General features: G+C 44.5%; 1 protein-coding gene across 3 annotated transcripts in view; it reads right to left on the reverse strand.

The window, feature by feature from the left end:
- HERC3 (HECT and RLD domain containing E3 ubiquitin protein ligase 3) overlaps positions 1-23,302 on the reverse strand; it is a 44,692-nt gene that overhangs the window by 17,027 nt on the left and 4,363 nt on the right. For 2 of the 3 annotated variants that reach the window (XM_064711105.1, XM_064711106.1), the window contains exons 2-10: positions 22,697-22,954; positions 8,191-8,350; positions 6,434-6,510; positions 5,642-5,863; positions 3,581-3,672; positions 2,591-2,721; positions 1,786-1,946; positions 1,201-1,277; positions 296-420 (exon numbers count right to left, since the gene is read on the reverse strand). In XM_064711105.1, the coding sequence (XP_064567175.1) occupies positions 296-420; positions 1,201-1,277; positions 1,786-1,946; positions 2,591-2,721; positions 3,581-3,672; positions 5,642-5,863; positions 6,434-6,510; positions 8,191-8,350; positions 22,697-22,922 (1,271 nt within the window). In that variant the 5' untranslated portion in view covers positions 22,923-22,954. The remainder of the gene's footprint in view (positions 1-295; positions 421-1,200; positions 1,278-1,785; positions 1,947-2,590; positions 2,722-3,580; positions 3,673-5,641; positions 5,864-6,433; positions 6,511-8,190; positions 8,351-22,696; positions 22,955-23,302) is intronic. The other variant, XR_010439888.1, reaches the window with a different exon arrangement.

Genomic DNA, 23,302 nt, shown 5'->3' on the forward strand with positions numbered 1-23,302 from the left:
GTCTGCAAACAAGCTCCTGTTGCTTCTCATGAATTTTAAGCACACAATGCAGGACAACTTTAAAATCAAGTTCCCACCCACCATCTGCAATGCTGAGGCAGCCTCAGATTCCTCTGGTTTTGCTCAGAAGCTCTCACCTGGCAGCCTTGTGACTGGCAACTCCTCCCCTTGGAAACAACCAAGAACCACACTTGAAAAGGTAGCTAAATTTCAAGTGAAAGCATGGCACGGAAGCCAACAAAACTATTTCAATAGAACTTTCAACAAAAGGCTTGTCCAGTGCCACAATACCTACTTGACAGAATTAGAACTGTTCTTTTCTAAAAGCTTTTGCCTCCAGACATCTATAGTTTCATCATTTATTAAACAGGTGTAACGTGTTTCATTTATGGTCCGGAAATCATCAGCAGGCAAGGAATTCTGTGAGAAGATACAGATTTCAGCAAAGACAAGGCCAGTAAAACAATTCCTTCCTATCCATAATCTCTGTTTTAATAAATAACTGATAGCTTCCTTAGTGTGGTCTCTGAAAAGGTTTGGTTAGAAGTTTTTGACATTACTAAGAAGTCCAAAAGGGAAGGTATGAAAAGTTTGAGGAAAAAAAGGATCCTCAAATATATTTTAAAAAAAAGGAAAATAAAAAAATCAAAATAACATTTCCTAGATGTACCAAAGCCTTTGTAAATACTGCCATATATAACTACAGGCTTAGTACAGTTATTTTAGACCTATTTTCATGCCTCAAAAGTTTATCCCAAACACTTGGGATAACACTTCTTGACAGAAAAAAGACAGAAGTGGGAAAATCAATTCAGCATTCAGCCCTTCATCCAGCACTGACTGACAAAATCCCATTGCATGCGGCTGAAGGTCCTACACACCAACCATGCAGAAGCCAGTGCCACAGAAGGTGGAAAGAAGCCCCCTGCTTCCAATCTGCAAAGGCTGGATTCCCCTCCCTGCTGATTAAACTGGAATCAGTGTCTTCCCAATGGCTTTGATGTGCCTCTAAAGAAGGGCAACTTTCAGCCACTGAAGGTGGAAATCCCTGTAACAACTGTCAGAGCTGGTAAGGTTTTTAAGGCAGAATGGAGTCCAAAGAAATACTCTCATTCCAGAAGGTCTTAGCAAAAACAAAAGTTGTGTTGTGAATGCTGGGACAGGGGAGAAGACTTGAAAAGATACTTCTATTTGGTTTACCTCGTATTTGGAGCAAAGCACAAAAGTTTGGTCTCCTCCAGAGAAGATATGTTTAACAATGTGGTATTTACAGGCATCTGTTTGAGAAAGACACGGCTGTGTTAGAGGCTCATGAATGCAAGACCCTATTTATACTTTCTCCCCTCCCATTTGCACTGCCAGTATAACTACAAGGAGCACCTGGGTCCTTTGAAGGCCCTGCTGAAATCAGCTGGAACTCAAGCACTGTAGCACTTTCATAAGAGGTACACAGGAGGGGAAAGCTGTCATTTTTAAACTGCAATAGGGGCTTTAAAGAGAGAACAAAGTGTTTGGAACAGTATTAGTAAAGTAACAGTACAATTCCATGAAGTCTCAAGATTGGCAGATGCTGAGCTCTGCCATAAAACGAGAAAGGGGGAGAGGACACATTAACAGAGAGAGCAAAAGGTCACCCAGAAATTACCACAATGCATTGGGGACAATAGGATGGGTTTCTTTTGGCAGTTCCAGAAATTTCACAGAACAATGTTAAGAAGTCTTTAGACAACCATGGGTGAAGCTATTTATGTCCATCTGCCATTTCAAGTCGAGCACAGTACATACCAGGTTTCCCTGAGAGTTGCCCATTGTGAGCTGCCCAGTGACCCTTGACAGGAGAGGGACATTTCACATTGCAAGTGTGCCCTGTTCCCAGCTGGCCTCTTGTTCCACAGCCAAATGCATAGATCATTCCTGAAGAAGGCACAAAGGCTAAAGTGTGATGTCTGCAAGAGATGGGCACAGAGTTTGGGCCTTGTTTAACAATAAATTCAAAATAAAACAAAGACCAAAACCAAGGTGGGGGAAAAACCCAACAACCAAACCAAATGCCACCTACAACTTATTCTCATTTCTCCTAGGCTAGAAGCTGGTGCCAAGCAGCACCTTTACATGGGCACCAATGCCCAGTTTTTGCCACCTGATGGCACCAGTTTGTGGGATGGAGCCCTTCAGGTGGAAGGGACAAAGAGCAGCCTGTGCAGACACACAGCTGGTATCAGGCTCACAGAATCAGCTTAGTCACTTGCTAAGCCTGAACATTCTGAAAGGCAGCCACACAGCACCAGTGCTGCTAACTCACTTTTCATTCAAGAGGCTGGAAACTTGGGACCAAAGGAGCTTCTGCTCTAAAGTCTTGCTGAATTATTAAGTTGGGAAGGTATCTTTTACAGGTTAGAGTGCAGGGTACAACCCCAATTAAAAAACCATCTCATTTAGAGGGTCTTAAAATTCTTATGGAAAGTAAGATGTAAATTCCTTTAGCTTTGAACACAGAACGCAGAAGCAGGACTATTTTCTCCTATTTGTATGATTCAGCACAGCATTAACCTCCACCAAGGAAAAGTTTCTGACTGCACACAGGACTCACCTGCCACAAGCAATCTGGGACACTTCACTGCCCATGAGCTCCAGAACTCTTCGGGGGTTCACCTCATCATTCATGGAGTCATGGCCCAGCTGCCCGCAGGAACCTGCACCGAAGGTGAACACCCCTCCACTCTGTTAGCAAACCAAACAGCAGAGCCTCCATTTAGGGACCCAGAGCCCAGCAGCATCTCTCTGACTACAGTTTCAGTATGAGCCCAAAGCTTAGGCAGAGACCGATGGGGATTTTCAAAAGATCCAGAAAAGAAACTTGGGTTCTGCTAACGCAGCCTTCAAATAAGCTACCCTGCCACACATCAGAAACTAACATTCAGGTTATCTCTGCACTAGACAAGAACTAGTTCTTTACAATGGTATTTTTCCCCACAGGAATCCCAAAGTCAGTTGTTTAATTAATTTTACAGTGGAAAACACTGAGACTCCAAAACAGGAAGCAACAACCACAAAGTGGGAGAGCCAAGGCAAGAACTGAGCTGCTCTTTTTCAAACCCTAGCCCCGCCCTCTGACCACTAAATTATACACCACTAGGAAGCAGCAGGTTTGGAACTGAAAACCTCTTGTAAATGTTGTGACTGCTAACGTTAAATTTAAACACCCATTAATTTTAGCTTCCATCTTATTCTGATGCACAGTATTACTCTATTTTCCAACAAAATGCTATTTTCAACCCTTTGGATGTATGCTTGTTAGTTTTTTTCCTCCCAAAGCTATTCTTTTTAAGTTATTCACCTGAGTTTTGCTATTTGCTGCTGTGGATTGTTAACATCATCATCTTCAAAACCAGCAAAGGATTGTGTTGGGAATGATACTCAGAATAAATAATGAGGCTACACTTTCCACTTAGTTTCTTTTACTGGGGTCAGAAGGAATACAGTAAGCTGATCTGTGTTTTTCTACCACGGCACAGAAAGCTCCTGTGAAACCAGCAGGCAGGTGAGGCAGTGGCCAGGGCTCCCAGGCCAGCACCTTTACCTTTGTCAGGACTGCAGTGTGCTCCTCCCCACAGCTGATGTAAACAACCTTCTGAGAGCGCAGCAGCTTCACGTGACACGGGGACTCTCGGTCTGCAACAAAGCCAAAGGAAATAAAGCAGCTGCTCCACCAACACAAATCTGCATGCCCAAGAACAGCACTGCTAGTCTGGTTTTCAGATGTGGTGCATGAGCACAAGGGAAATTTAACAACTGTGGAGAAAAAGGCCCCACATGGCTTTGAGTATTTCACTGTTTTTCCCCTCGAATTCTTAAAAGGCTTGACTGACTCAAAGAAAGTTGTCCAGACCAAGAGGGCACATGTTGATTATCTTGTATAAATTCAACATGCACTTGCTGTTTGGGAGACATGGTGAGTGCAGCCTAGATCCACCCACCTTCAGCTTCATGCTCCATTTCACACTCCCCAGGGATGACTGCAAATATTTGTTTCTAAAACCTTATTTAGACCTTTTCCATATAGAAAAACCCTGACACGTGGGAGACACTTGTGCAAGACACATGGTAAGCTGAATCCCAATGTGTATTTAAATACTCAGCTTTCCTTCTCTTGTCATCCTTTAAGCAGAAGATCCTCCTACTTGCAAAGGTTAATCACTACCAACCATTAAGTGATGCTTTTCTCCTCCACTCTGCCACCCCTAATCATTTAAAGTCTGTCTCCCAGGGATGAATACAGTAAAAATAAAAGCTAAGCACTTCAAGGAGCAGTAGGCACCCCAAAACAATTAGATATTAAGGGAAGCAGCTGCTTATTCCATACCAACAAAAAGTCAGGTTTCTACCTATAGAAGTTATCCATTTCTTAAGATTCTCACCTTAGGATTTGTAAGGTGCTTTTTTACTGGGTAGTGAGAGAAAAACAGTCATACTTCTGTATGTTTAGAACTGAGAGCTGATTTTTGATTTATCTTTTTCTGTATTTTAGCACTCTGATCTTTCTTTTCACAGGAATGACACTTCTCTCTACAGCATAATTGTTAATAATAACAGTGCTGCAGAATACCCATGTTTGCAGACCTTGCTGTTCTTGTTTGACAAGTCTAATTCACACTGTCTTATCATAAATACCACTTACCATAAATACCACATATTTACTACAATGCCAGGCACTGAGGGGGAAGCAGAATATGATCCCTGGCCAGCACCATCCCACAAGCTGAGGCCTATTCTGTTCATTTAAGATTAGCCCCATGTCAGAGTAAGCCTCTCACATGTACACTGCAGCTTTGTTTTAATTAGAAGCATTTATCTGCCAGTCTACATGGAAAGGACACTGCTGTTCTTCTATTAGAGCAGCCCTACTTTACAGTACAAGGTATCTAGGTGCATGCTAGGTATCACATCTACACTCAGAAACTTGCCTAGATACTCAAATCTGTTCAGGAATTATGCAGAAACCAATAAGGAGGCTGACCTGAAGCTCCAAAGAAAACCTTCCACTCACCTGTTTTATTCCAAAAAGTTAAGAGTGTGTGAACAACAAGCAGAAGAGATCTGGTCTTTTCAGACTAGCACCTGAGAAAACTACCATTGGTCCTATGTGTCTGGTGAACTGTGCAACAAATAAACTAGACAACATTTTACAGTACTGAAATATTCAGTGCTGCTGTCGTTTTGAAGCATATAGCTGCTCACCAGTGAAAACCATGTTGGGAAATGAGGAGATAGGTTCAGCCTGCTGTTCTGCAGGGAAAGCCTTTGCTCCAACCAACTTTAAACAAACAAAATATGGGCAAAGTATTTTTGAGAAGAGGGAGGAAGAATATGAGCACTTTCTTTGATATTTGCATGTTGACACACTTGAAAGACCTCTCTTTTTAACCCTCCTCACTTAAATTAACACCCACAAGGGGAAAAAACATGTTTCTGTTTCTACTAAGTAAGAAAAGCCTGTAGAGACAGAGACTTTTTCTGCCATCTCACCCCAAGAGGAGCTGCTGAGTGTTATAGACCCACTTATATATACACTGCCAGTGCAACAGAAGACACCAGGCAAAGGAGTCGGTCCTTCCCTCACCTAGGAGCAGAATTTTCATACCTCGTTCATCACTTAGTCCCAGCTGTCCTGAGCTGTTCTTCCCCCAGCCAAACACAGCTCCTGAGAGAGAAAGGGCAAAACTGTGGGCTCCCCCTGCAGCAACCTGAGCCAAAGGGATCCCATCTAGAGACTTGACTCTCTGTGGACTGGCTTGGGAGGGACATTCTTTGCCCAAGCCCAGCTGACCGTAGCTGTTCTGTCCCCATGTGAAGAACTGGCCATCTGAAACAAGGAAAAGGAGAGAAAGTTAGCCAACAGAAAAGCAAGTTTGCCAAAATTAAAAATAAACAGTCCTGGAGGCTTCGCTCCCACCCAAGCCTCATGATGAAAAGAAAAAAAGCAAAATCAGGAGAGACATTCTTTGCTAAAAAAAGCATGGCCTGAAGCCACCAGGCAAATGAACGCACAAGCAACTAAGTGCAAAACACAAAATACAACTGCTGTAACAAACACTGCAACAAAAACAGTCCTCATTTCACAAAAAGAGTAACAGCCAAGGAACATTTCAACACAAAGGAATTAATTACACAGATTTTTCTAAATCAAGATGGAAAGCTTTCAAGCACTCCTGCCACAGTGGGTGGTCTGTGTGTAATGTTTTCTTTCTTCACAGTATTGGCAAAGCTCTTCCTCAATATTCATGGTACTTGATCCATTTTACAGCATCCCATTTGGCCCAAAAGCAGTCAGAACATGGGATGTCCTTGATTTATTGTGCAGAAATATGCAGTCTTGGACACTGTGCAAAATAACAGCACAAATTCTGGTAATTAATAACAGATGTTACAGTACCTGCTGCCAGAGCCAGGCAATGCCAATTTCCACAGGAAACCTGCAGGATCGTCTGTTGGTTCAATTTCTTTATCAACCTAAAGGAGACAACATGGTTTTAGAGTAAGTGTCCACAAATACAGTATCACCTTAGACAAAAATTACCATTTCCACTAAGCTACTTGTGGTATACACACAAAATCCATGGGTAGATACCTGTTGTATACACACACAAAATCCATGGGTTTGAGACTGAGGAACAGTGTCTTGAAAGCAGTACAGATCCATATGTAATAGATGCAAATCTGTGGAGACCTCTAGACACTTCACTAGTAACTCAACTACATTTCCTGCTATAACACTGAATCCAACCATCTGGAAATGGTGAAAATAGCTGGTTCTTGGTGTCTCTTTCACTACTCTTTTTCAGGCACTGACATTTTTCATGCTGTTATAGGCCTAGCAGATCCAGTGAGTTACAGCACCAAACCCTCTTCAGTGCTTTGTACAGAAAATAGCAAGTCAAAGGTTCAAGTTATTCCACAAAAACGTTATTTTTAAAATGGCACTATCACATTGCTATGCAAGGCTCTCTCTGTTTTATCAGAACCACATGCAAGTGAAGGACTGTCTTCCCACAGAGCCCTTCAGCTCAAACATTAATCTTCTGTCATTGAAACTCTTCCTTTAAATACTGTTTTGACAATGACAGCCATCCTAGAGAGACATCCCAAACTTCTGCTCTGCACTGGATCTGCAGTAACAGACCAAATGAGAGACTGCATCTGCTGATAAAACACCTTGAAGTACAAACAGCATTTCTGTTTTTAAATACTCTTTCATGCACATCCTTTTTCTGTACAAAACACTGTGGCATTTTTCAGGGAGGAAGCTAAGCATGCTGCAATTTTCTTTTCCATCCCTCAGCCATCCATGGGCAGAAGGTCCGTTCAGCCCAAACCTCCTGAGGACTTGCAGGGCTCAGGGGGCAGCAGTGACAGGGAGAAGGAATCACCTTCATCCCAACATGAGAAGGGCCCTATTCCTGCCACACTGAGAGAAAGTGAGCAACCCTGACGAGGTCTCTGGTGTCGAGATGAACCCAAGCTGTTAGAAAGTCTCTTTTTCCCAGCCATGAGACTGAAGAAGATGGGATTCCTTGGCTGTCATTCTCAAGGTTGTTTATTTTTTCTTATCTATAACATTCTTTCTCCGACCCGCCAAGGTCAGTCCGGCAGGTCAGACTGAGGCACACTGGGCAGTGTTATCTTTTTATCCTAAAAACTACGTGTACTTTATTCACAATAATTTTCCAATACCTATCACCTATGTCAGACAGCTCATCTCTACTCTAAACCAATCCAAAAGTGCCACCATCACAGCAGAAAATGGAGGACAAGAAGAAACAGGAGGAAGGACAGGACACACCCAAATCCCTCCATCTTGCCTCCTGAACTCCCATTCTAAAACCCCAAAATTCTACTTTTTCACGTAGAAATTAACTATCATTCTACTTAAACTGTGATAAAATAACTATCATTCTATTTAAACTTTTGTGGCTTGTACATCTCCATACAAAGTTGGCAATTGTTTCCATGGGTTAAAATCGAAGGCACAGGTGTTTCTGACTCCATGCCAAGGTCTCCGAGCCCCCTGCCAGGGTCTTGAGTCCTCCAGAGGAATTTCCTGGGTTCCGACACAACCCTTGATGACCAACTCTTGGTGAGCAACCCTCCAAGGAGCTTCCCTGAGGAAAGCTGACCCTGCTGCAGGCTTACCTTGGCACAGTCACTGCATCCTCTATGGTGGTGAGCCCCAGCTGCCCGTCGCTGCCGGCGCCCCAGGAGAAGAGCTGGCCCTGGTCGCTGAGGGCCACGCTGTGCGACTCCCCACAGGCCACGTGCACGATGTGCTGCCCGGCCAGCGCCCCGATCGGCTCTGCGGGAACGCAGGGAACACGTCATGCTCACAGCACCCATCCCACAGCCACACATGGACACCAGGGCTGCGCGAATCTGCGCGCAAAGCCGTTCAGATTGGTGCCCTGATCCCCAGTTTAGTTTTAAAACATGTCCTACAGGAGAAAAAGCACCAGGTTTACTGAAAATGTGTCACTGCTGAGCAGGGACGACATCTCTGCTCACAGCACTCATCCCACAGCCACACATGGATATCAGGGCTGCACAAATTCGCACAGGAACAGAATTTTGGTCCGTGCAGTTATTAGGGTAGATAGCTTTAGGACTTTGATTGTGTTCAGGGCAAGGAAAACGGCTGCAGTTATTATAGTGTATAGGTAGAAGTTGAGGAGGGCGAGTTTAGGATTGTAGATGATAATGATGGCTATTCAGCCTAGGTAGGAGATGGAAGAAAAGGCTAGGATTTGTTGGATTTGTGTTTTGTTGAGTCCTATTCATTCCCCAGGGCTGCTGAGATAGCCAGGATAGTTAGGAGTGTAGGGTTTAATGAGGCTGAGGTTATGTGGAGTAGTGTGACTGGATGCAGTTTTATGACAGTGGACAGGAGGAGGCCAGTGGTGAGAGGAGAGCCTTGGACTACTTCTGGGAATCAGAAGTGGAATGGCACTAGTCCTGGTTTGATTGCAATTGCTGAAGTCAGGATCAAAGCAAAGCCATTCAGGTGGGTGCCCTGATCCCCCAATTTAGTTTTAAAATGTGTCCTACAGGAGAAAAAGCACCAGGTTTACTGAAAATGTGTCACTGCTGACCGGGGACAACATCTCTACTCACAGCACTCATCCCACAGCCACACATGGACACCAGGGCTGCACAAATCCCCGCACAAAGCCATTCTGGTGGCTGCCCCGATCCCCAATTTAGTTTTAAAACATGTCCTACAGGAGAAAAAGCACCACTTTACTGAAAATGTGTCACAGCTGAGCTCTTCTGAAAGCCTGGTCTGAAGGTCACGGGAGGCAGGCAGGTATACAGGCCTCAAGCACAATGGCAGCCAGCCTCAGAGACACAGCAAAACCTATCAGGTTATTCAGGAACAGATATCCCGGATTTGATACCACTCAGTTTCAGGGATCACCCAACACTGAGAAGATAGCAGACCCTGTAAAACATATTTGACCTTCCACAGCTCTCATGTCCAATGAAGATGAGTCATCCACAAAGCTGGATGGCATCCACAACCCATCCACCTCACCTTGATTTATTGCTTGATGGGTATGTGTTACAACACCCTCCATGCTGACCTTGGAACAAGTCTGAACCTATCAACCTTATTACTATCACTCTCAAATACTCGTTTTAAAAAAAGTACCATATAAAGGAAGTAAAATGAGATGAAGGAATAAAAATTTTTAAATAAATCATCACTCAAGTCCTCTGGAAGACAACCCACAATTGACTTTTCATCATTACATCACGTTAGGCAACTGAAGCAGGTTTAAGAACTACTCCAAAAACATCTATAACTAAATCTTGCTCATTACACAATCTTTACAAAGGGGCATGAAAAAACATCTTGTTTTTCAATAAAACCACACAACTGATGGATAAGTTCCCTGCATGCCAGAAAGAAGCAAAGTTGCTTTCCTTTTTTTCCCTGAACAAATACAAGTGTTCCAGGTGGATGAAGAAAGACTTCACCCTGTAAGCTACAAGGCAGTGATCAGAATTACTGAAATCCCACTTGCCTGGGACATGAGAGGAAAGGGTAATTACATGTCATTCCATAGAAATGATAACCCACATTACAGGCATCCAGAAATCATTAACACACTTAGCACCAAAACCTGCTTACCAATTAATCTACATGTTTTAAATGAGTATAGAAAAAGGTACCCCTAGGAGGGCTTGCCTTCTGTGTCTGGGATTGAGAAAATGAGGAGAAAAATCCCTAATGAATATTTTTGAAGAAAAAGGTGACAATTATTAAAATATGTATCCTAGCTGAGGAAAATGCCACGTGAACATTGCTTCATTTCACTCAAAACACTTCATGGCAACAGAGGTGCAGTTTACAAGCAACAAGCACACAAACATCTTAGGAGGGCTTGGGACCTGCCCCCCAGTAACACCCTTGGTCCTACAGCTCTTTGCAGCAGCACTCATTTCACCCAGTCCCAGTGCCAGCACAGAGACACAGCCAGGTTTGAGGGTGGTAACTCAGTTTAGACACACAGCTTCCCACTTGGGCCCACAAGCACCCAACTTTAGCACTGCTTTGGCAGTCTGGTTCATGTTCATTTACATATATATATATATATATATAAATGAGGGAGCCTATTTTTATCTGAGGGCTCTAAACAACCAGCAGCTGTAAGGGCTGATCAAGGTCAGTGACAGCCAGCAGACAAGGTGTCCCAGCAGCACATGTGACTCTGGTCTCTTCCTCTCAGACACCCAGCAAGGCAAACATTACCTGCTGCACCGTGGCCAATTCACACAGGTGTGTTTCTGCAACCTCAAGGTCCAGAATTAAAGCTGCTGATCACAGCAACAAAAGGAGAGCAGGACAAAGCCATTCACTTCTCAAAGGAAAACCCTTTGATTTACGAACCCATCACTTCATCCCTGCTGGAAGGGTGCACTGAGACTTGGCTGTTACCCAGAGCACCTGAGCTCCCAAAAGTGGTCCCAAAGCCACCAGCCAGCCCTGCTTCCAAAGCTGCTCCCTGCACACCACCAAACACTCCACGGGGCACCATGAGTCTGACAAAACAGCAAACACGGGCAATATGGGATGCTGGGGCACCCACAGCAGACACTGCTTTGCTGCCTGCAGCCATGTAAAACACTTCCCTGGGAAAGCAGTGTTTGCCACAGTAAGTCTTATTTCCTACAGGAGCTGACCCTGAATCACCCAAGCACCTTGGGGAGGTGACAGAAGACTCCAGGGACCAGAGATTAGCATCAGGAGCTGAAGGAGGCAGGATTCTGACCACAGCAGTACAGCAAATAAGGAAAGAGTACCTTGAGGTATGTGGCTGTGGCAAGGACTTCACACATTGGAACACCGAGGGGACACCAAACAGGTCACGAAATCTGAGGTTGTTTCAGTCCCCTCTGGCTCCATCTGAAGATTAATTTGGCAACAAAATGTGACCTTGCTCTATGTGCCATCCCAAGAGACAAATAAATACCAGCTCATTTTGAAAGGCTGCCCTGTGTCACTGAAAGCCTTCAGTGACTGCACTGCTCACCACTGGAACAGAGTGCAGCCTCACCTGGACTCAGTGCATAACCACAGACAGAAAAAACCCATGCCTGCCTTGGAAATGAAGCTCTTTGCCTTTAGAAAGGTGATGTATGGCCCATCTTACCAAAATACGTTCCTGAGACCTGTCAATAGCAGTTTGCCTGAAAAGTCATGAAGAAATGTAAATGCCAAATAGTTTCAAGTTTTATACACTCAGACACGTTTCTTTCCAGAGATGGAAAAAAGCCAGCCTTCTCCTGGGATCACAGGCTGCCCAGGCAGTCCAACAAGGGTCGCAGCTCACTGTCAGCTGCCAAGTCACTGAATGTACCACCTCAGCTTACATGGGATATCAAAACCATCAATCTGACAACTACTTCTATGCTGACCTCCCATCAAAATATTAGATGTTTTAGTGGTTGGTATCCATTTAAACTTCCAAAGCACCACAACACCATTATTCGCTCCTTAGAGAAGATGTGTCACTGCAATGAGATGAAGAGTACAAAAGGTGAAGTTTATTCTTAGCATTGTGTCTTGTGTAATTCATGAATAAAACCAGTCAAGTGGGGCTTAACAGGCAAAATGATCCCAAAGCTAAGCAGAACAAAACTCTGAAAGCAACAGGGAAGGGCTGAAGCAGTTATGCAATACAGTGTTTCAACACCTCATAAAACCTTCAAAAAACAAACAAAAACTCCTAAGTTCCAAGAAGTAGACACTGAAATAATCTTTTCTTCCTGAAGCTGTCAGCTGTCTCAAAACAGCACCAATGCTTTGAAGTCATTTATCAGTTCTTCATATCTGCTGGAGTTTCAGCTTTGGTTTCTCAGAACAGAAACCCGAAACAGGTATACCAAGGTTTGACTTTTCTGGTTTTAACTCTGTTAGATGTTTCCATAAAATACACTGCAGTAAAGAGTGAGGCAAAATGTCTCCAGAACAGCTCATCTGTGAATGGTGACAGCTCTGCTTCCCAGGACTGCTCTTGTGTTTTCTTGCTTTGCAAGGACACTCCAACAAAAGCTGAGGATAAGTGGAGTACATTTCTACAACTCAACTTTCTGACAATCAGCGCATTTAGCCTGAAGGTTTGGGAATGGCAGTAAGGCTGGGACAAGAATGAAAACCCCTGACAAGCCCACCATCAGTCCATAGCTTCCCCATTTATAAAACAGGGCCCACGCTTTGCCCCTACATCTTTGGATCCCACACAGGATCTTCAGTGCCTGCAACTGCTAGAAGCACAAAGCACTCACTTAGACTGCCCTAATTAGAATGCACAGGCAATGAATGATTAATTAGCTTTTGTACTCCTAGTAATTTTATCAGAGAGTTGGTACACCCTGTCTATGTATAGCTTCCAGCTGCTCACAAGACAGGCTTTTGCTGGAGGATGGGACAAAATCCTTCAGCCATATGTGTACCAGGATGTACAGGAAAAGCACCAGATGGCTTCTGCTGCCTGGAAACTACACAGAAACCATCAGCCCCGAGGTTACACCTTCAGTGGCAAAATCTGCATTTTGGTCAGAAGAAGCTGTGTCTTGGAAGCATTTCAAGTGATTCCAGTCTGCTTGGACATCTGGTCAAAACTCTTCATTGTCTCCCCAGCTTGACAATAAGCAACTCAGAGCATTTGCTCTTCTTTGTTGTTGGTGTAAGTGCTCACAGATTCTCAAAAATATGCCTTACTACCTTGCTCAGATAAGAGATGGTAGTAGAAGCACAGGGAACAGAGAAACAGGTAAGCTAAGGTAAGAAATTCCTCTGGGTTAAATGCTAGCAGCTTGCAAGTCTGAGGGACAGATGAAGCAATTTCTTTGCACTGCCATGCCTGTTAATATAGTCCACATCCACACTGAGGATGCATGAGCATTGTGCAACCCAGATCTAAAAATCAGAAGTGTGAGATAGAATGTTTCAATGCACAAGGCAGCTGAATATTTAATCAGACACCAAGAGTGACCTAAATGTCACCGGTATAACCATTCTATTCTCTGAGAACTGAAAAGCCTTAATTCTTGTAGGAAAGGAGCAGAGTTCTCTCCTTATGGAGATGAATTTCACCAACACATTAAACCCTCTAACAAGGTGACACTAACAGCATTAGCACTTACGGAAGCATGATTCAACAGCCAAAAACTCCATAAAAATCTGCTACTGCCTTCAACAAGCACCACAAGAAAATCAGAAAAACATCATGGCCCAAACTGATCAGTCACCACCATTTCACTAAGCCACTGTACAAAAAGCAAGTAAGCAACAGTGGATCTACCAAATGCCCTGACAAGATTTTTATACACTAATTAGTAAATTTCAGCTGACTCCCCATCTCCAATGGCATATCCCAAAGATGTTTCTGCATATGGATATCATGGCTCTACTTCTAGGCTGTGATGAGCTTCATGATTTCAGTCCTACAGAAGCAGCTGAACATTAAAACATGTCGAAGTGCTTTAAAGAAACTGGAAAAAGAGAAAACTAATGTGCAACAATGAAAATGCCTGCAACTGAAAGAGCAGTAAGAGAGAAGGTATCTTACTCCCCTTATGAAAGTTTCTCCTTTTTTTGCCAGCATAACTTCCATGTCCTAGTTTTTATCGTTAAATAGCAGTAAAATACCAGCTATTTAACCAGTAGCAGCACAAGTACACTCACCAGCTTTTCCAAAATAACACCATCCCCAGTGGAAGTGTGATTCTGTCACTTGGAAACTGGTAACTGGGGAGGGGGAAATCATGGTGTTTTGCCAAGGCCTTTTTGGCCCTTCCCCTCTCCCTAAAGCTCCCAAGTACCCTCTGATTTCCCTCTGCCCATTTTCACCTCTGACCACCTAGGCACCCCACACTCCAGCTGTCACAGGAAACATCTGGAGCCCGGGAGCAGGAGGAAGAAATCAGACTCTATAAACCACTTAAACTAAACACAGACCTTGCAAAGCTGTCAGGTGCTTTTTGAAAACATAATCTAACCCAGCCAGCTGAAACTGCTCCTGTGGCTTCACCGCCTCTGCAGGCTGTGGTTTGTCAGCAGTACAGGCAGAGGGAGGTGCACAGGGAGGAGGCCAGAGCTCCTGGACACTTTCAAGAACACACCTTGGTGACTACATGGCATGGCCAGGCAGATGAGACAGACACCACGTAGACAGCAGGAACCACCCTGCCTGACACCAGGCCCTGCAATTTCCCCTCCCTGCTCTTTGCAGAGCGTCTCTGAGAAGGCATTACATGCTTGTTGCATCTTGTGCTCGGATTAGGCGACACTATTGCACACAAGGGTGTGAGAAACGCTGTGCTCTGCACCTGCACAGCACCAGACTACAGGAACAAAGCCCATGGGGAGCCCACATCCCCACCATAGGACAGCTAGCCTCGCTACCTGCCTGCTGCTCCCACCTAAGCACAGCAGCACACCTCATGCCCAAACCTCCCTTAGCATGGGGCAAAAACTGAAGCATGAAGCAAGCAATGCTTACATCAAAATGTAACATCCCCTGACTTTCAACACCTTAAGTTTACTACATCCATCGAGAAGGCTGGGTTTTACAAGTCCAGTTGAAAAACTTGAGGTTTTCCTTTCCTGACTTTGGTGAATGGTGCTACGCTGGCAGCAGAGAGCAGAGCAGTAGGAAGAAAAGCCTGATCAGAGACAGACAGCAGCAGCACTGAAGCTGATAAGACTGATAATTTGGCTGCAAAGGAGGAAATGTAAACAGGGAGCAGACTCACTGAACAAAAAGTGTGGGGGGAAGACAGCAAAGGACAGAGGACAGACCAAAGCAGGGGACACTCCCCCAGAACATGGCTGATCACAGCAGTAGAAACACGGTCCATAGGTCAAGGCTCAGAAGCTCCAAGCAACAAAAGATTCTGCAGTCTCCTTTCATCCAGAGACACTAGTGATTCTTGATGGTTTACCTGCATTACACTCATTTATTTAGCATGGCTACTTACAGTCTTAGAATCTGAGAGAGGCTGGCTCAGTTACTAACACTGCCTTCACTTTCTAAGGCTGTTTCTGGCCATGTCCAGGCAGGAATGCAAGAGCAAGAAGTGAGAGGCCACAGTGACATCCCAGGGTGTCACATCACTTATGCTCTGCCAGCTACTCCCCCTCAGAGCTGTGAGCAGACACCTACCCTGAGAAAGAAAAGCCCTTCCTCAGGCACAGACAGAAATCCCTCCCCACTCTGCTGCCTTTTGTCTAGAGGAGCTAGATGCAGAATCACATGGGCACAGACAGCTCCTGGAAAGGGCTGCCCAGGCACAGAGGGCTCCAGTCTGGCAAGCATCAGCAGGCAGAGGAAGGAATCTGCCTTCAGACCCTGGAGGTTAAGAAGAGTTCTTCCAAAGAAATAAACCACCATGAGTCCCTACAGAAACACAGGGAAAACTTATGTTCAGAAAACCCAGAGAGAGCCCATTTTCCTCCTCAGGTTATGGCAGAGAGCTGCACAGGTCATTCAGCCAGGCTTGCTGGCCACTGGCAGGCAGCACAGAATCTGTGGCTGGTCCAGGACTACTGAGACACCCCAAGGTCCAAGATGTGTACCCCAGCAAATCCCACAGCTCCAAGGCAGCAAGTCCAAGGTGGGCAGGATGCACTAAACCTTGGCATAACATGAGGATAGATAGCAGAAATATAAGGGGGAATTAGGGAAATGGGTGCCTAGATGCCAGATTTGATGTCACTGCAAAGCTGTGACATTTGACAGTCTCACTTGTGGTAGGCTCAGGCTTTGATTAGTAATATGATTTTCAAAAGCACTTGGTGTACTCCTCACTCTGTTCCCATTTATTTCAATCCTGCAGTGGTCTGCATGGCAGCAGGACAAAGCCGTATTTCTGAAAAGTCACACCTGCACAGTGCACACTCAGTAGTGCACCCCCGCCCTTGCTTTCAAGGGCATTCCCATCAGCTTCACAAATATGGCTTGAAAATATGTTACTGCAAACAAGCATGCTGACTGGAAAAAGGGAGGCAAAGGATACAGTCCTAATAATCATTTAAAAAATTATTAGTTTTATCAACTGGGCATTCTGAGAAAAGACAGGAGCATCTGTAGATTGCTTTTTGGCGAGTTTTTATAGGCAGGCAGCTGTTTAAAAGGCAGGTTGAAGAGAGTGAGCATGTCTTACCAGCTCTTTCAGCTATCAAAAATACTTGATTTCTGATAAGAAGTTTCACACAGATCTTTGACAAAAAGTCTTATTTCCAATAGAGCTTAAAGAAGAATATTGGGCTGTCTGAGGATAACTGAGTCAAAATCAACAGCCCTCAAACTACTCAAATCTCTCCTAGAAGCTGCGACTCTCAGCCATACTTACTCACCTTAACAAAGTTATCATTTTGTCCAGCACAAACAAGTATTCAGACTACAAAAGGGTTGGGGCATTCAGAAAACTTGCATCTATCACCTCCAGCTTGTTCCCTGCCCTCCCCTTTAACTCAGCACACACAGCTACCCAACCCATTTTATCCTGAGCACATCTTGCAGCTTCAGCATGCTGGCAGCAAAGGGGCCAGTCATTAGTGCCACATACTGTGCCAAGGTTTCCTGCTCCTTGCAAGCCAGGCAGCCTTTATTTCATTGGCAGGCTTTTATTGCAGCCGCACCTTCAGAAAGTCTCTGAGTAGTATGCATGGTACAGGAGTGACAAGTAACAAATACCACACAGGTAAGTACAATTTCAGGTTGCCAAATTGCCCTACAAACCCCCAGTCAGAAGGCAAAAAGTTGGTCATATTTACTGCAGCTCAGCCTTTTGAGGTAAAAGAGCATAAAAAGTGTCTCTCATGTCCTCTGTAACAACAGATCATACTGACTGTAAAAAAAAACCAAACTAGTATCTTGCTTCCCTGGGCTCATCCTTGTTTTCACCTCTCAGCAAAGTGAAATCAAAAGAGGAATCTGGTGGTTCTAATAATACATCTGTGTTTAGAGATGAGACTTCAGAGTTGCATTTGAGAACACCTTACAGCCATTTTAGGTGCTGAGTAGGTTTCTCTACTGTCAAGAAATGAAATTTTTACTTGTTTAGGCCCTCCTTAAAAGCCTTATCTCTCCTCAGGGTAGGTTCTCCTAGTCCTACAGTCTCACAAAATATTGGCACAAGTCAGTTCACATGATCAAGACTACACAAATTTTAAAACAACCCCCACTATAAATATCTGGCATATTCAAATCCCTCAACCAGCCAATTCAACAACACAGGCATATTTAAGGTACCTCAGGGAAAGCACTTCCTTTACTTCCCATTCAACCAAATACCAATTGTTTCTAAATTAATTCTAAATGCTGACATTTAATTTTAAAATCACTCTGAAGCCCAAATGGCATCAATTCAGCTGAAATTCAGTCTCCATAAGGCAAATCCACTGCAGCCACCAGTGAAGGCACAGCAATCTGAAACAGCTCAGTCAGATCCTGTGATAATTAAAGGAGCAAGAGGGATGAGTACAAATGAACATATCCGACTTCTGCAAGGGGTGACCAGCTTAATCACCTTTGTTTTTTTACAAACAACAGTTATAATGAGTGCCCTTACACAGCTCTTTGTCTGCAAGCTGCTCAGGACAAACACAAGCCCTGCCATCTCTCCTGCAGAGCTGCCAGGACCTCATGGCTGACTCCTCACCCACTGGGAGGAGGCCAAAACAGGAAGATCCACACACACTGTCCTTCCAAGCAGGTGGCACATCTGAATTCTCAGCTATCCCAGGGCTCACGATTAACAAGCATGCTGCCCTGACCTGAGCACTGAGCTCTTGCTGCTGTAATCCTGTGCTGAGGCTCAGGATGAGTGGACTAATATCTGAAAAGAAAGGCACTCACTTCAGAGAAATACAGAACATCTGGATCACCTAGGCTGGTTTGTTTGTTTGTTTTGGGGGTGGTTTTTTCCTGCTTTTTGAAAGAGAATGAACATTATGATCTCTATCAGCAGCTATGAGCAGATTGATTCCACAGTGCACAGAAAGGCAGGGCTCCCCTGCAAATTTGCATCCAAACAGGAAATTTTGTAAAAAAATCATAGGTTTCTCTGCTGTATCTTACCAGACAAAAGGTTTGCGGCAAATTTGGCTTGAGACATTGTTCTGTAACTCTCTTGAGACACTAGTTACCAAAGCCCAGGTTTCCTCACTAGCAGAAGTCAAATGAAGTCCAAAGGACTTGAACAGAAGAAATCTCTAGAGATGAAAACAAGTTTGACATCTCAGACTTGAGCAGGTTATTAAAGCTTTACAAACTACTAACAACTGGCTAGTTGTTTCACACTCTCTATAACTCCATCCAGATCCCAAAAGCGCCTTTACCTTAGGGTACCTCAGCCTTTCTTTTGCTCTCCAGGATGCACACTCAGATAAAACACTTATCTAAGAATCATCACAGGCAGCCAAGATCATGGCAGACCTGAAGAAAATCAATCTAAGTGAAATTACAGGACTGAAAAAGGTGAAATTTAGATACACTTATAAAGAATATTTTTTTTCTCTAAAACTACTGCAGTACAAAATTATTGCTACCCATTAGAGACATACTTATGTTATCATCTGATAAATTTCAGGAGATCAATGCAAACTCAGACTAATTTTGCAAAACAACAGGTTCAATGCTTCACTACCAAATTGCCAAGCTACTTCTGCTAAGACATGGTCAGAGACTCTGGAGACTTCAAGGGCACAAGAACACAAGTGAGAATCAGAGCAGGTCAGACAGAAGCTTTATTGGTCATGGTGAGAGAACGCTGGAACAGCATTCCTCTCCCTCTGCATCCCTGCCAAGTGACTGCAGGGACACAAACTACAGAATGATTCTGGGAGGAAAAGGGGAAAAAAAATAAGTGAGGAAAAACGATCATGTAAGTATTAACAAAGCCAGATATCCACCCCTAAGACGGGTGGACGCTTCAAGTACCTCACTAATCACCATGAAGCAAAAATGAATTGGTAAGCAGTGTGACAATGTGGGAAAATGGCTTGTGGTAGAGCCATGGGAGTGCCACACCTGGTATCACCCTGGTATTATCAAAAGGAGAGAGTCTGAAACACTTAGAAGCAGTTAGCATTTAGTCAAAAGGCATGTTATTTTAGTTAGGCTAAACTTCTTAGACATGCTAAATATTAATTTTAGCACTCCAATGTAAAATACAGAGGAAAGGGCAATGCCAGAAAATAAACTACTGACTTATGCTCTTTCAGTGGCATGCACTCCCCCAGTAATTTCTGTTCCCTGTAGAGAGGCATAAGAGTCACTTTGCCAGCTGCTATCCTCCTCTCCACATTACATCCACAAGGTCAGCAGATGTGACCATAAACACAGCTTTTAATTAACACGTTTTCTTGCATTTCAAAAGGTGCCCTCTAAAGGGCTCCTCCAAGAGGAATTGCTGAAACAATTCTGCACCACCATTTGACATTTTCATGAGCAGCATGAATGAGAAGCAAAATTGAATAGTAAGCAATAAAAGGGAGTTTCCTCTCAGGGAAGACCTAAGCAGCAGGAAGGGATCACTCCACCCCTGGGAAATCAATGCAGCCTTCACAAGGCTCACAACCCCCTGCACACTTTTGCGTCTCCCTGTTACTCTCAAACACAACCAAGGCACTCTGTAAAGCCCTGGAAAGCATTTCTGAAGTCCAGTGGAGGCTCCCCAGGGGCTGCCTGAATAGGACAGTCAGGACTGTGTCACAGCCTCCTACATCAGGAGATGGAGCTCACTTCAGGAGATGGAGCTCACTTCAAGCTGGGCAGAGCTCCCACTTCCAGCTGCACTCACAGGCTTGACAGGACCAAGCCACAGGGCAGGAAAACCAAGAGACCTCAGCCCACACTGCCCTGTCCAGCAGGAGAGGGCTGGAGAGATGCACCTCCAGGACTCCCAGCTCCTGGCATGTCTCCCATTCTCTACCACAGACTCCTCCTGACAGTCTTCTCTACCATTTCCAACAGCTCAGGACCCTGTGTCCCACACATACAGCTTCATCACCTATCAGGCATGGCTTCATTCACAGGCCCACAACAACGGAAAACAGAAAAGAGCATCTTCAACAGGCCTTTCTACACAGAAGGTATAAGGTTTACACCATCTTTATCCCATGCAGAGGAAGTAGGGGTGAAAGAGGAAGGCTTGATTCTTCTTGTTCCCATTTGCAAATGAAAACTAAGAAATTCAGCTCCCAGTGCTGCAAGACAAAGCACAGAGGAGAGTGTGATGGGGCTCTCCCCCAATTTACTGTTACCATAAAGGCTGCTGTGCCTGTTCACTGCAAGCTAAAAAGAGCAGCTGTTCCCTGCTTTACAGCACGTCCCTCCCACCTGCCCCAGCCAGCAGAAATCCCACTGGAGGCACAGCCAGTAATGCCATGTTGAAACCCATTTCTCTGGGATGGCCACAGGCTCCTCAGAGAGCAGCACGGCAGAACCTTTTTCAGAAAAAAAAATAAACCTGTGGGATGTGGTTTCACATCTTGGTGACAGACCCTAACTTAAGGGGTAGAAGAAGGGCACTTGGGATCAAACACAAAGAACCTTTCATTTCTATTTCAGAAGCTCAGACTGGCCCTCTTCTACTGGCCTAGCTGAAAGCAGGATTACCTAGCTGAGAGAGGTCTACACTTCAGCATTCAGGATTCATGAAGTTCATTTCCAGCTCTGATCTACCTGCTGTGAATCCTCCCTTTTCACCAGCAGCTTACACCTGCTTAATTTTATGGGTAAACCAGCAGCATAGCCCAATGTTGCTCAGAGTATCTTTGGTGCACTCAAAACAGTGCTGAATTTCTGGGGCCTCTGCACTAGTCTTGAGCTAGCTGGGAGATTTGCAGGATGAAGCATCCTCAGCAGTTTGAGTTGAATATTCACTAGGCTTGGCTTCCTTTCACCAAGCATCTCATTTATTCCAGGGCCTAAATTTACAGAAAATGCGCAGAGAGAGGATTTAAGCATTCCTGCTATTCCCAATCCCTTTCAGTAATTGTCTAGAAACTCTTGTAGGAAAAGTAAGAGAGGGCAGATTCAAGGTGAACTCCTCTAACTCAGCACCCTGGTCATCCAGCATCCAACACCTGCCAACTCATTCTGAGAGAGACAGACAAAAGTCACTGACAGAGGAAAGGGGTAGGGTCAAGTCAGGTCAGATTTGCACACACTGCATGGGGAATTGAGGATATTTTGCATACACCTTGTCTCTCTATCATGTAATAATAGGTGACACCAGAGAAGACCCAAGCTCTACAGAGAGCAGCCTGCAGTTTGGGGAATTTTTGCTCTGATTACCCACAGTACAGGACTTCTATATTATGGAAACAGAAATACCTGTATCTGTACCACATGCCAAAACCAAGAGGTTAATGGAAGGTAAACTGGAAAGCCAACATTCAAAAGAGTCCAGAAGAAAGGCTTCAGGGTTTCTTCCAAGAGCAAAGAATTAAAGCACTCTTTCACCCTGGGAAGGAGAGGCAGTAGCTGCCTCAGTTCAGCACTCATGAGTTCTGTCCATCAGAAGCCAATGAAGAAGATGCCATGTGAGTCTGGGGAACACAACCCTAAAGTGACCTTCCTGCAGACTAGGAAAAAGGAGTGAAGGCACAAGTTGACAAGGGATTCTGAAAGGGGGAAACAAAATTTACAAACCCTCTTGGCCATACACAAATTTGTTCTCCACAATTCTACTCAACAAGATCCCCTTGTACTTTTTGGTGTGAGAAAATTCCCAGCAACAGCTGAATAAGAGTGGGCATAACAATGCAGTGCAATTGGAAAGACAAAGCAGAAGACACTCGTGACTCATGGGCCTCTCCTCCTCTTTATAAAAAGACAACATAATGCCAGATAACAAAATCTGCCCTGAGACCATCTGTGCTCGCCTGTTTTGATGCATTTCACAGGCAAAGTGAGCAGACCTGTCTCCTCACCCATGCTGCTCCTGCTCAGCTTTGGCTTTCCAGAGCCAGCCAGTGCTATTCAGCATCACCACTGTGTTATGTGACACGATTATCAGCTCTGCTGGCTGCTCCAGCTCCACAGCAATCAGCACAAAGCAGCTTTCATAACGTTCTCAGCCCACCAGCCTCAAGACAGCCTGAAGTGTGTATAAAAAGCAGACTTACCTGGCTTGCTTCCTTCACAGTCATGCCCCAGTTGACCTTTGGTGTTCAGGCCACAGGTATACACCTCCCCATCTTCCAACAGGAACACAGAGTGGTTTCCTCCACATGCCACCTCCTTGACATTTCTGTCGTGGATGAAGCTATACACCTGTGGTTCAGGAATGATCACCTGGAGGTTGCTACCTATCCCAGGCTGTCCATAAGACGAGTAGCCCCAGCATAGCATTTTCTCTCTTTTCAGCAAGTCATGTATCCTTCCTGGGCAAGAGAGACAGGGAAATGAGTGTGAGTGAAGCAAGTGCACCACAAATGATCCTACAGAGATCCAGCTGTTCACAGCAGGAGGTGGGAACAACCAGAAAAGGCATTTCCTGCATGACTGTCAGGTTTGTGAACTGTCAGTAAACCATTACACAGACAAAGAGTAATCAAGACAGCTCAGCTGTGCTACTGAATCAGCACCTTCATGCCTTGGCCATCTCCATCTGCAAGGCAGCAGAAATGTTCTGAAACCCAGGAGACTGAGCTCTTTACACTGCAAAATTACTCTGCTTCAAAAACCAAATATCAAACAATGCCTCAAACCAACTGTAATGCTATTCAGAC

The sequence above is a fragment of the Zonotrichia leucophrys genome, chromosome 4 (assembly GCF_028769735.1).
Source record: "Zonotrichia leucophrys gambelii isolate GWCS_2022_RI chromosome 4, RI_Zleu_2.0, whole genome shotgun sequence".
Lineage (NCBI taxonomy): Eukaryota > Metazoa > Chordata > Aves > Passeriformes > Passerellidae > Zonotrichia > Zonotrichia leucophrys.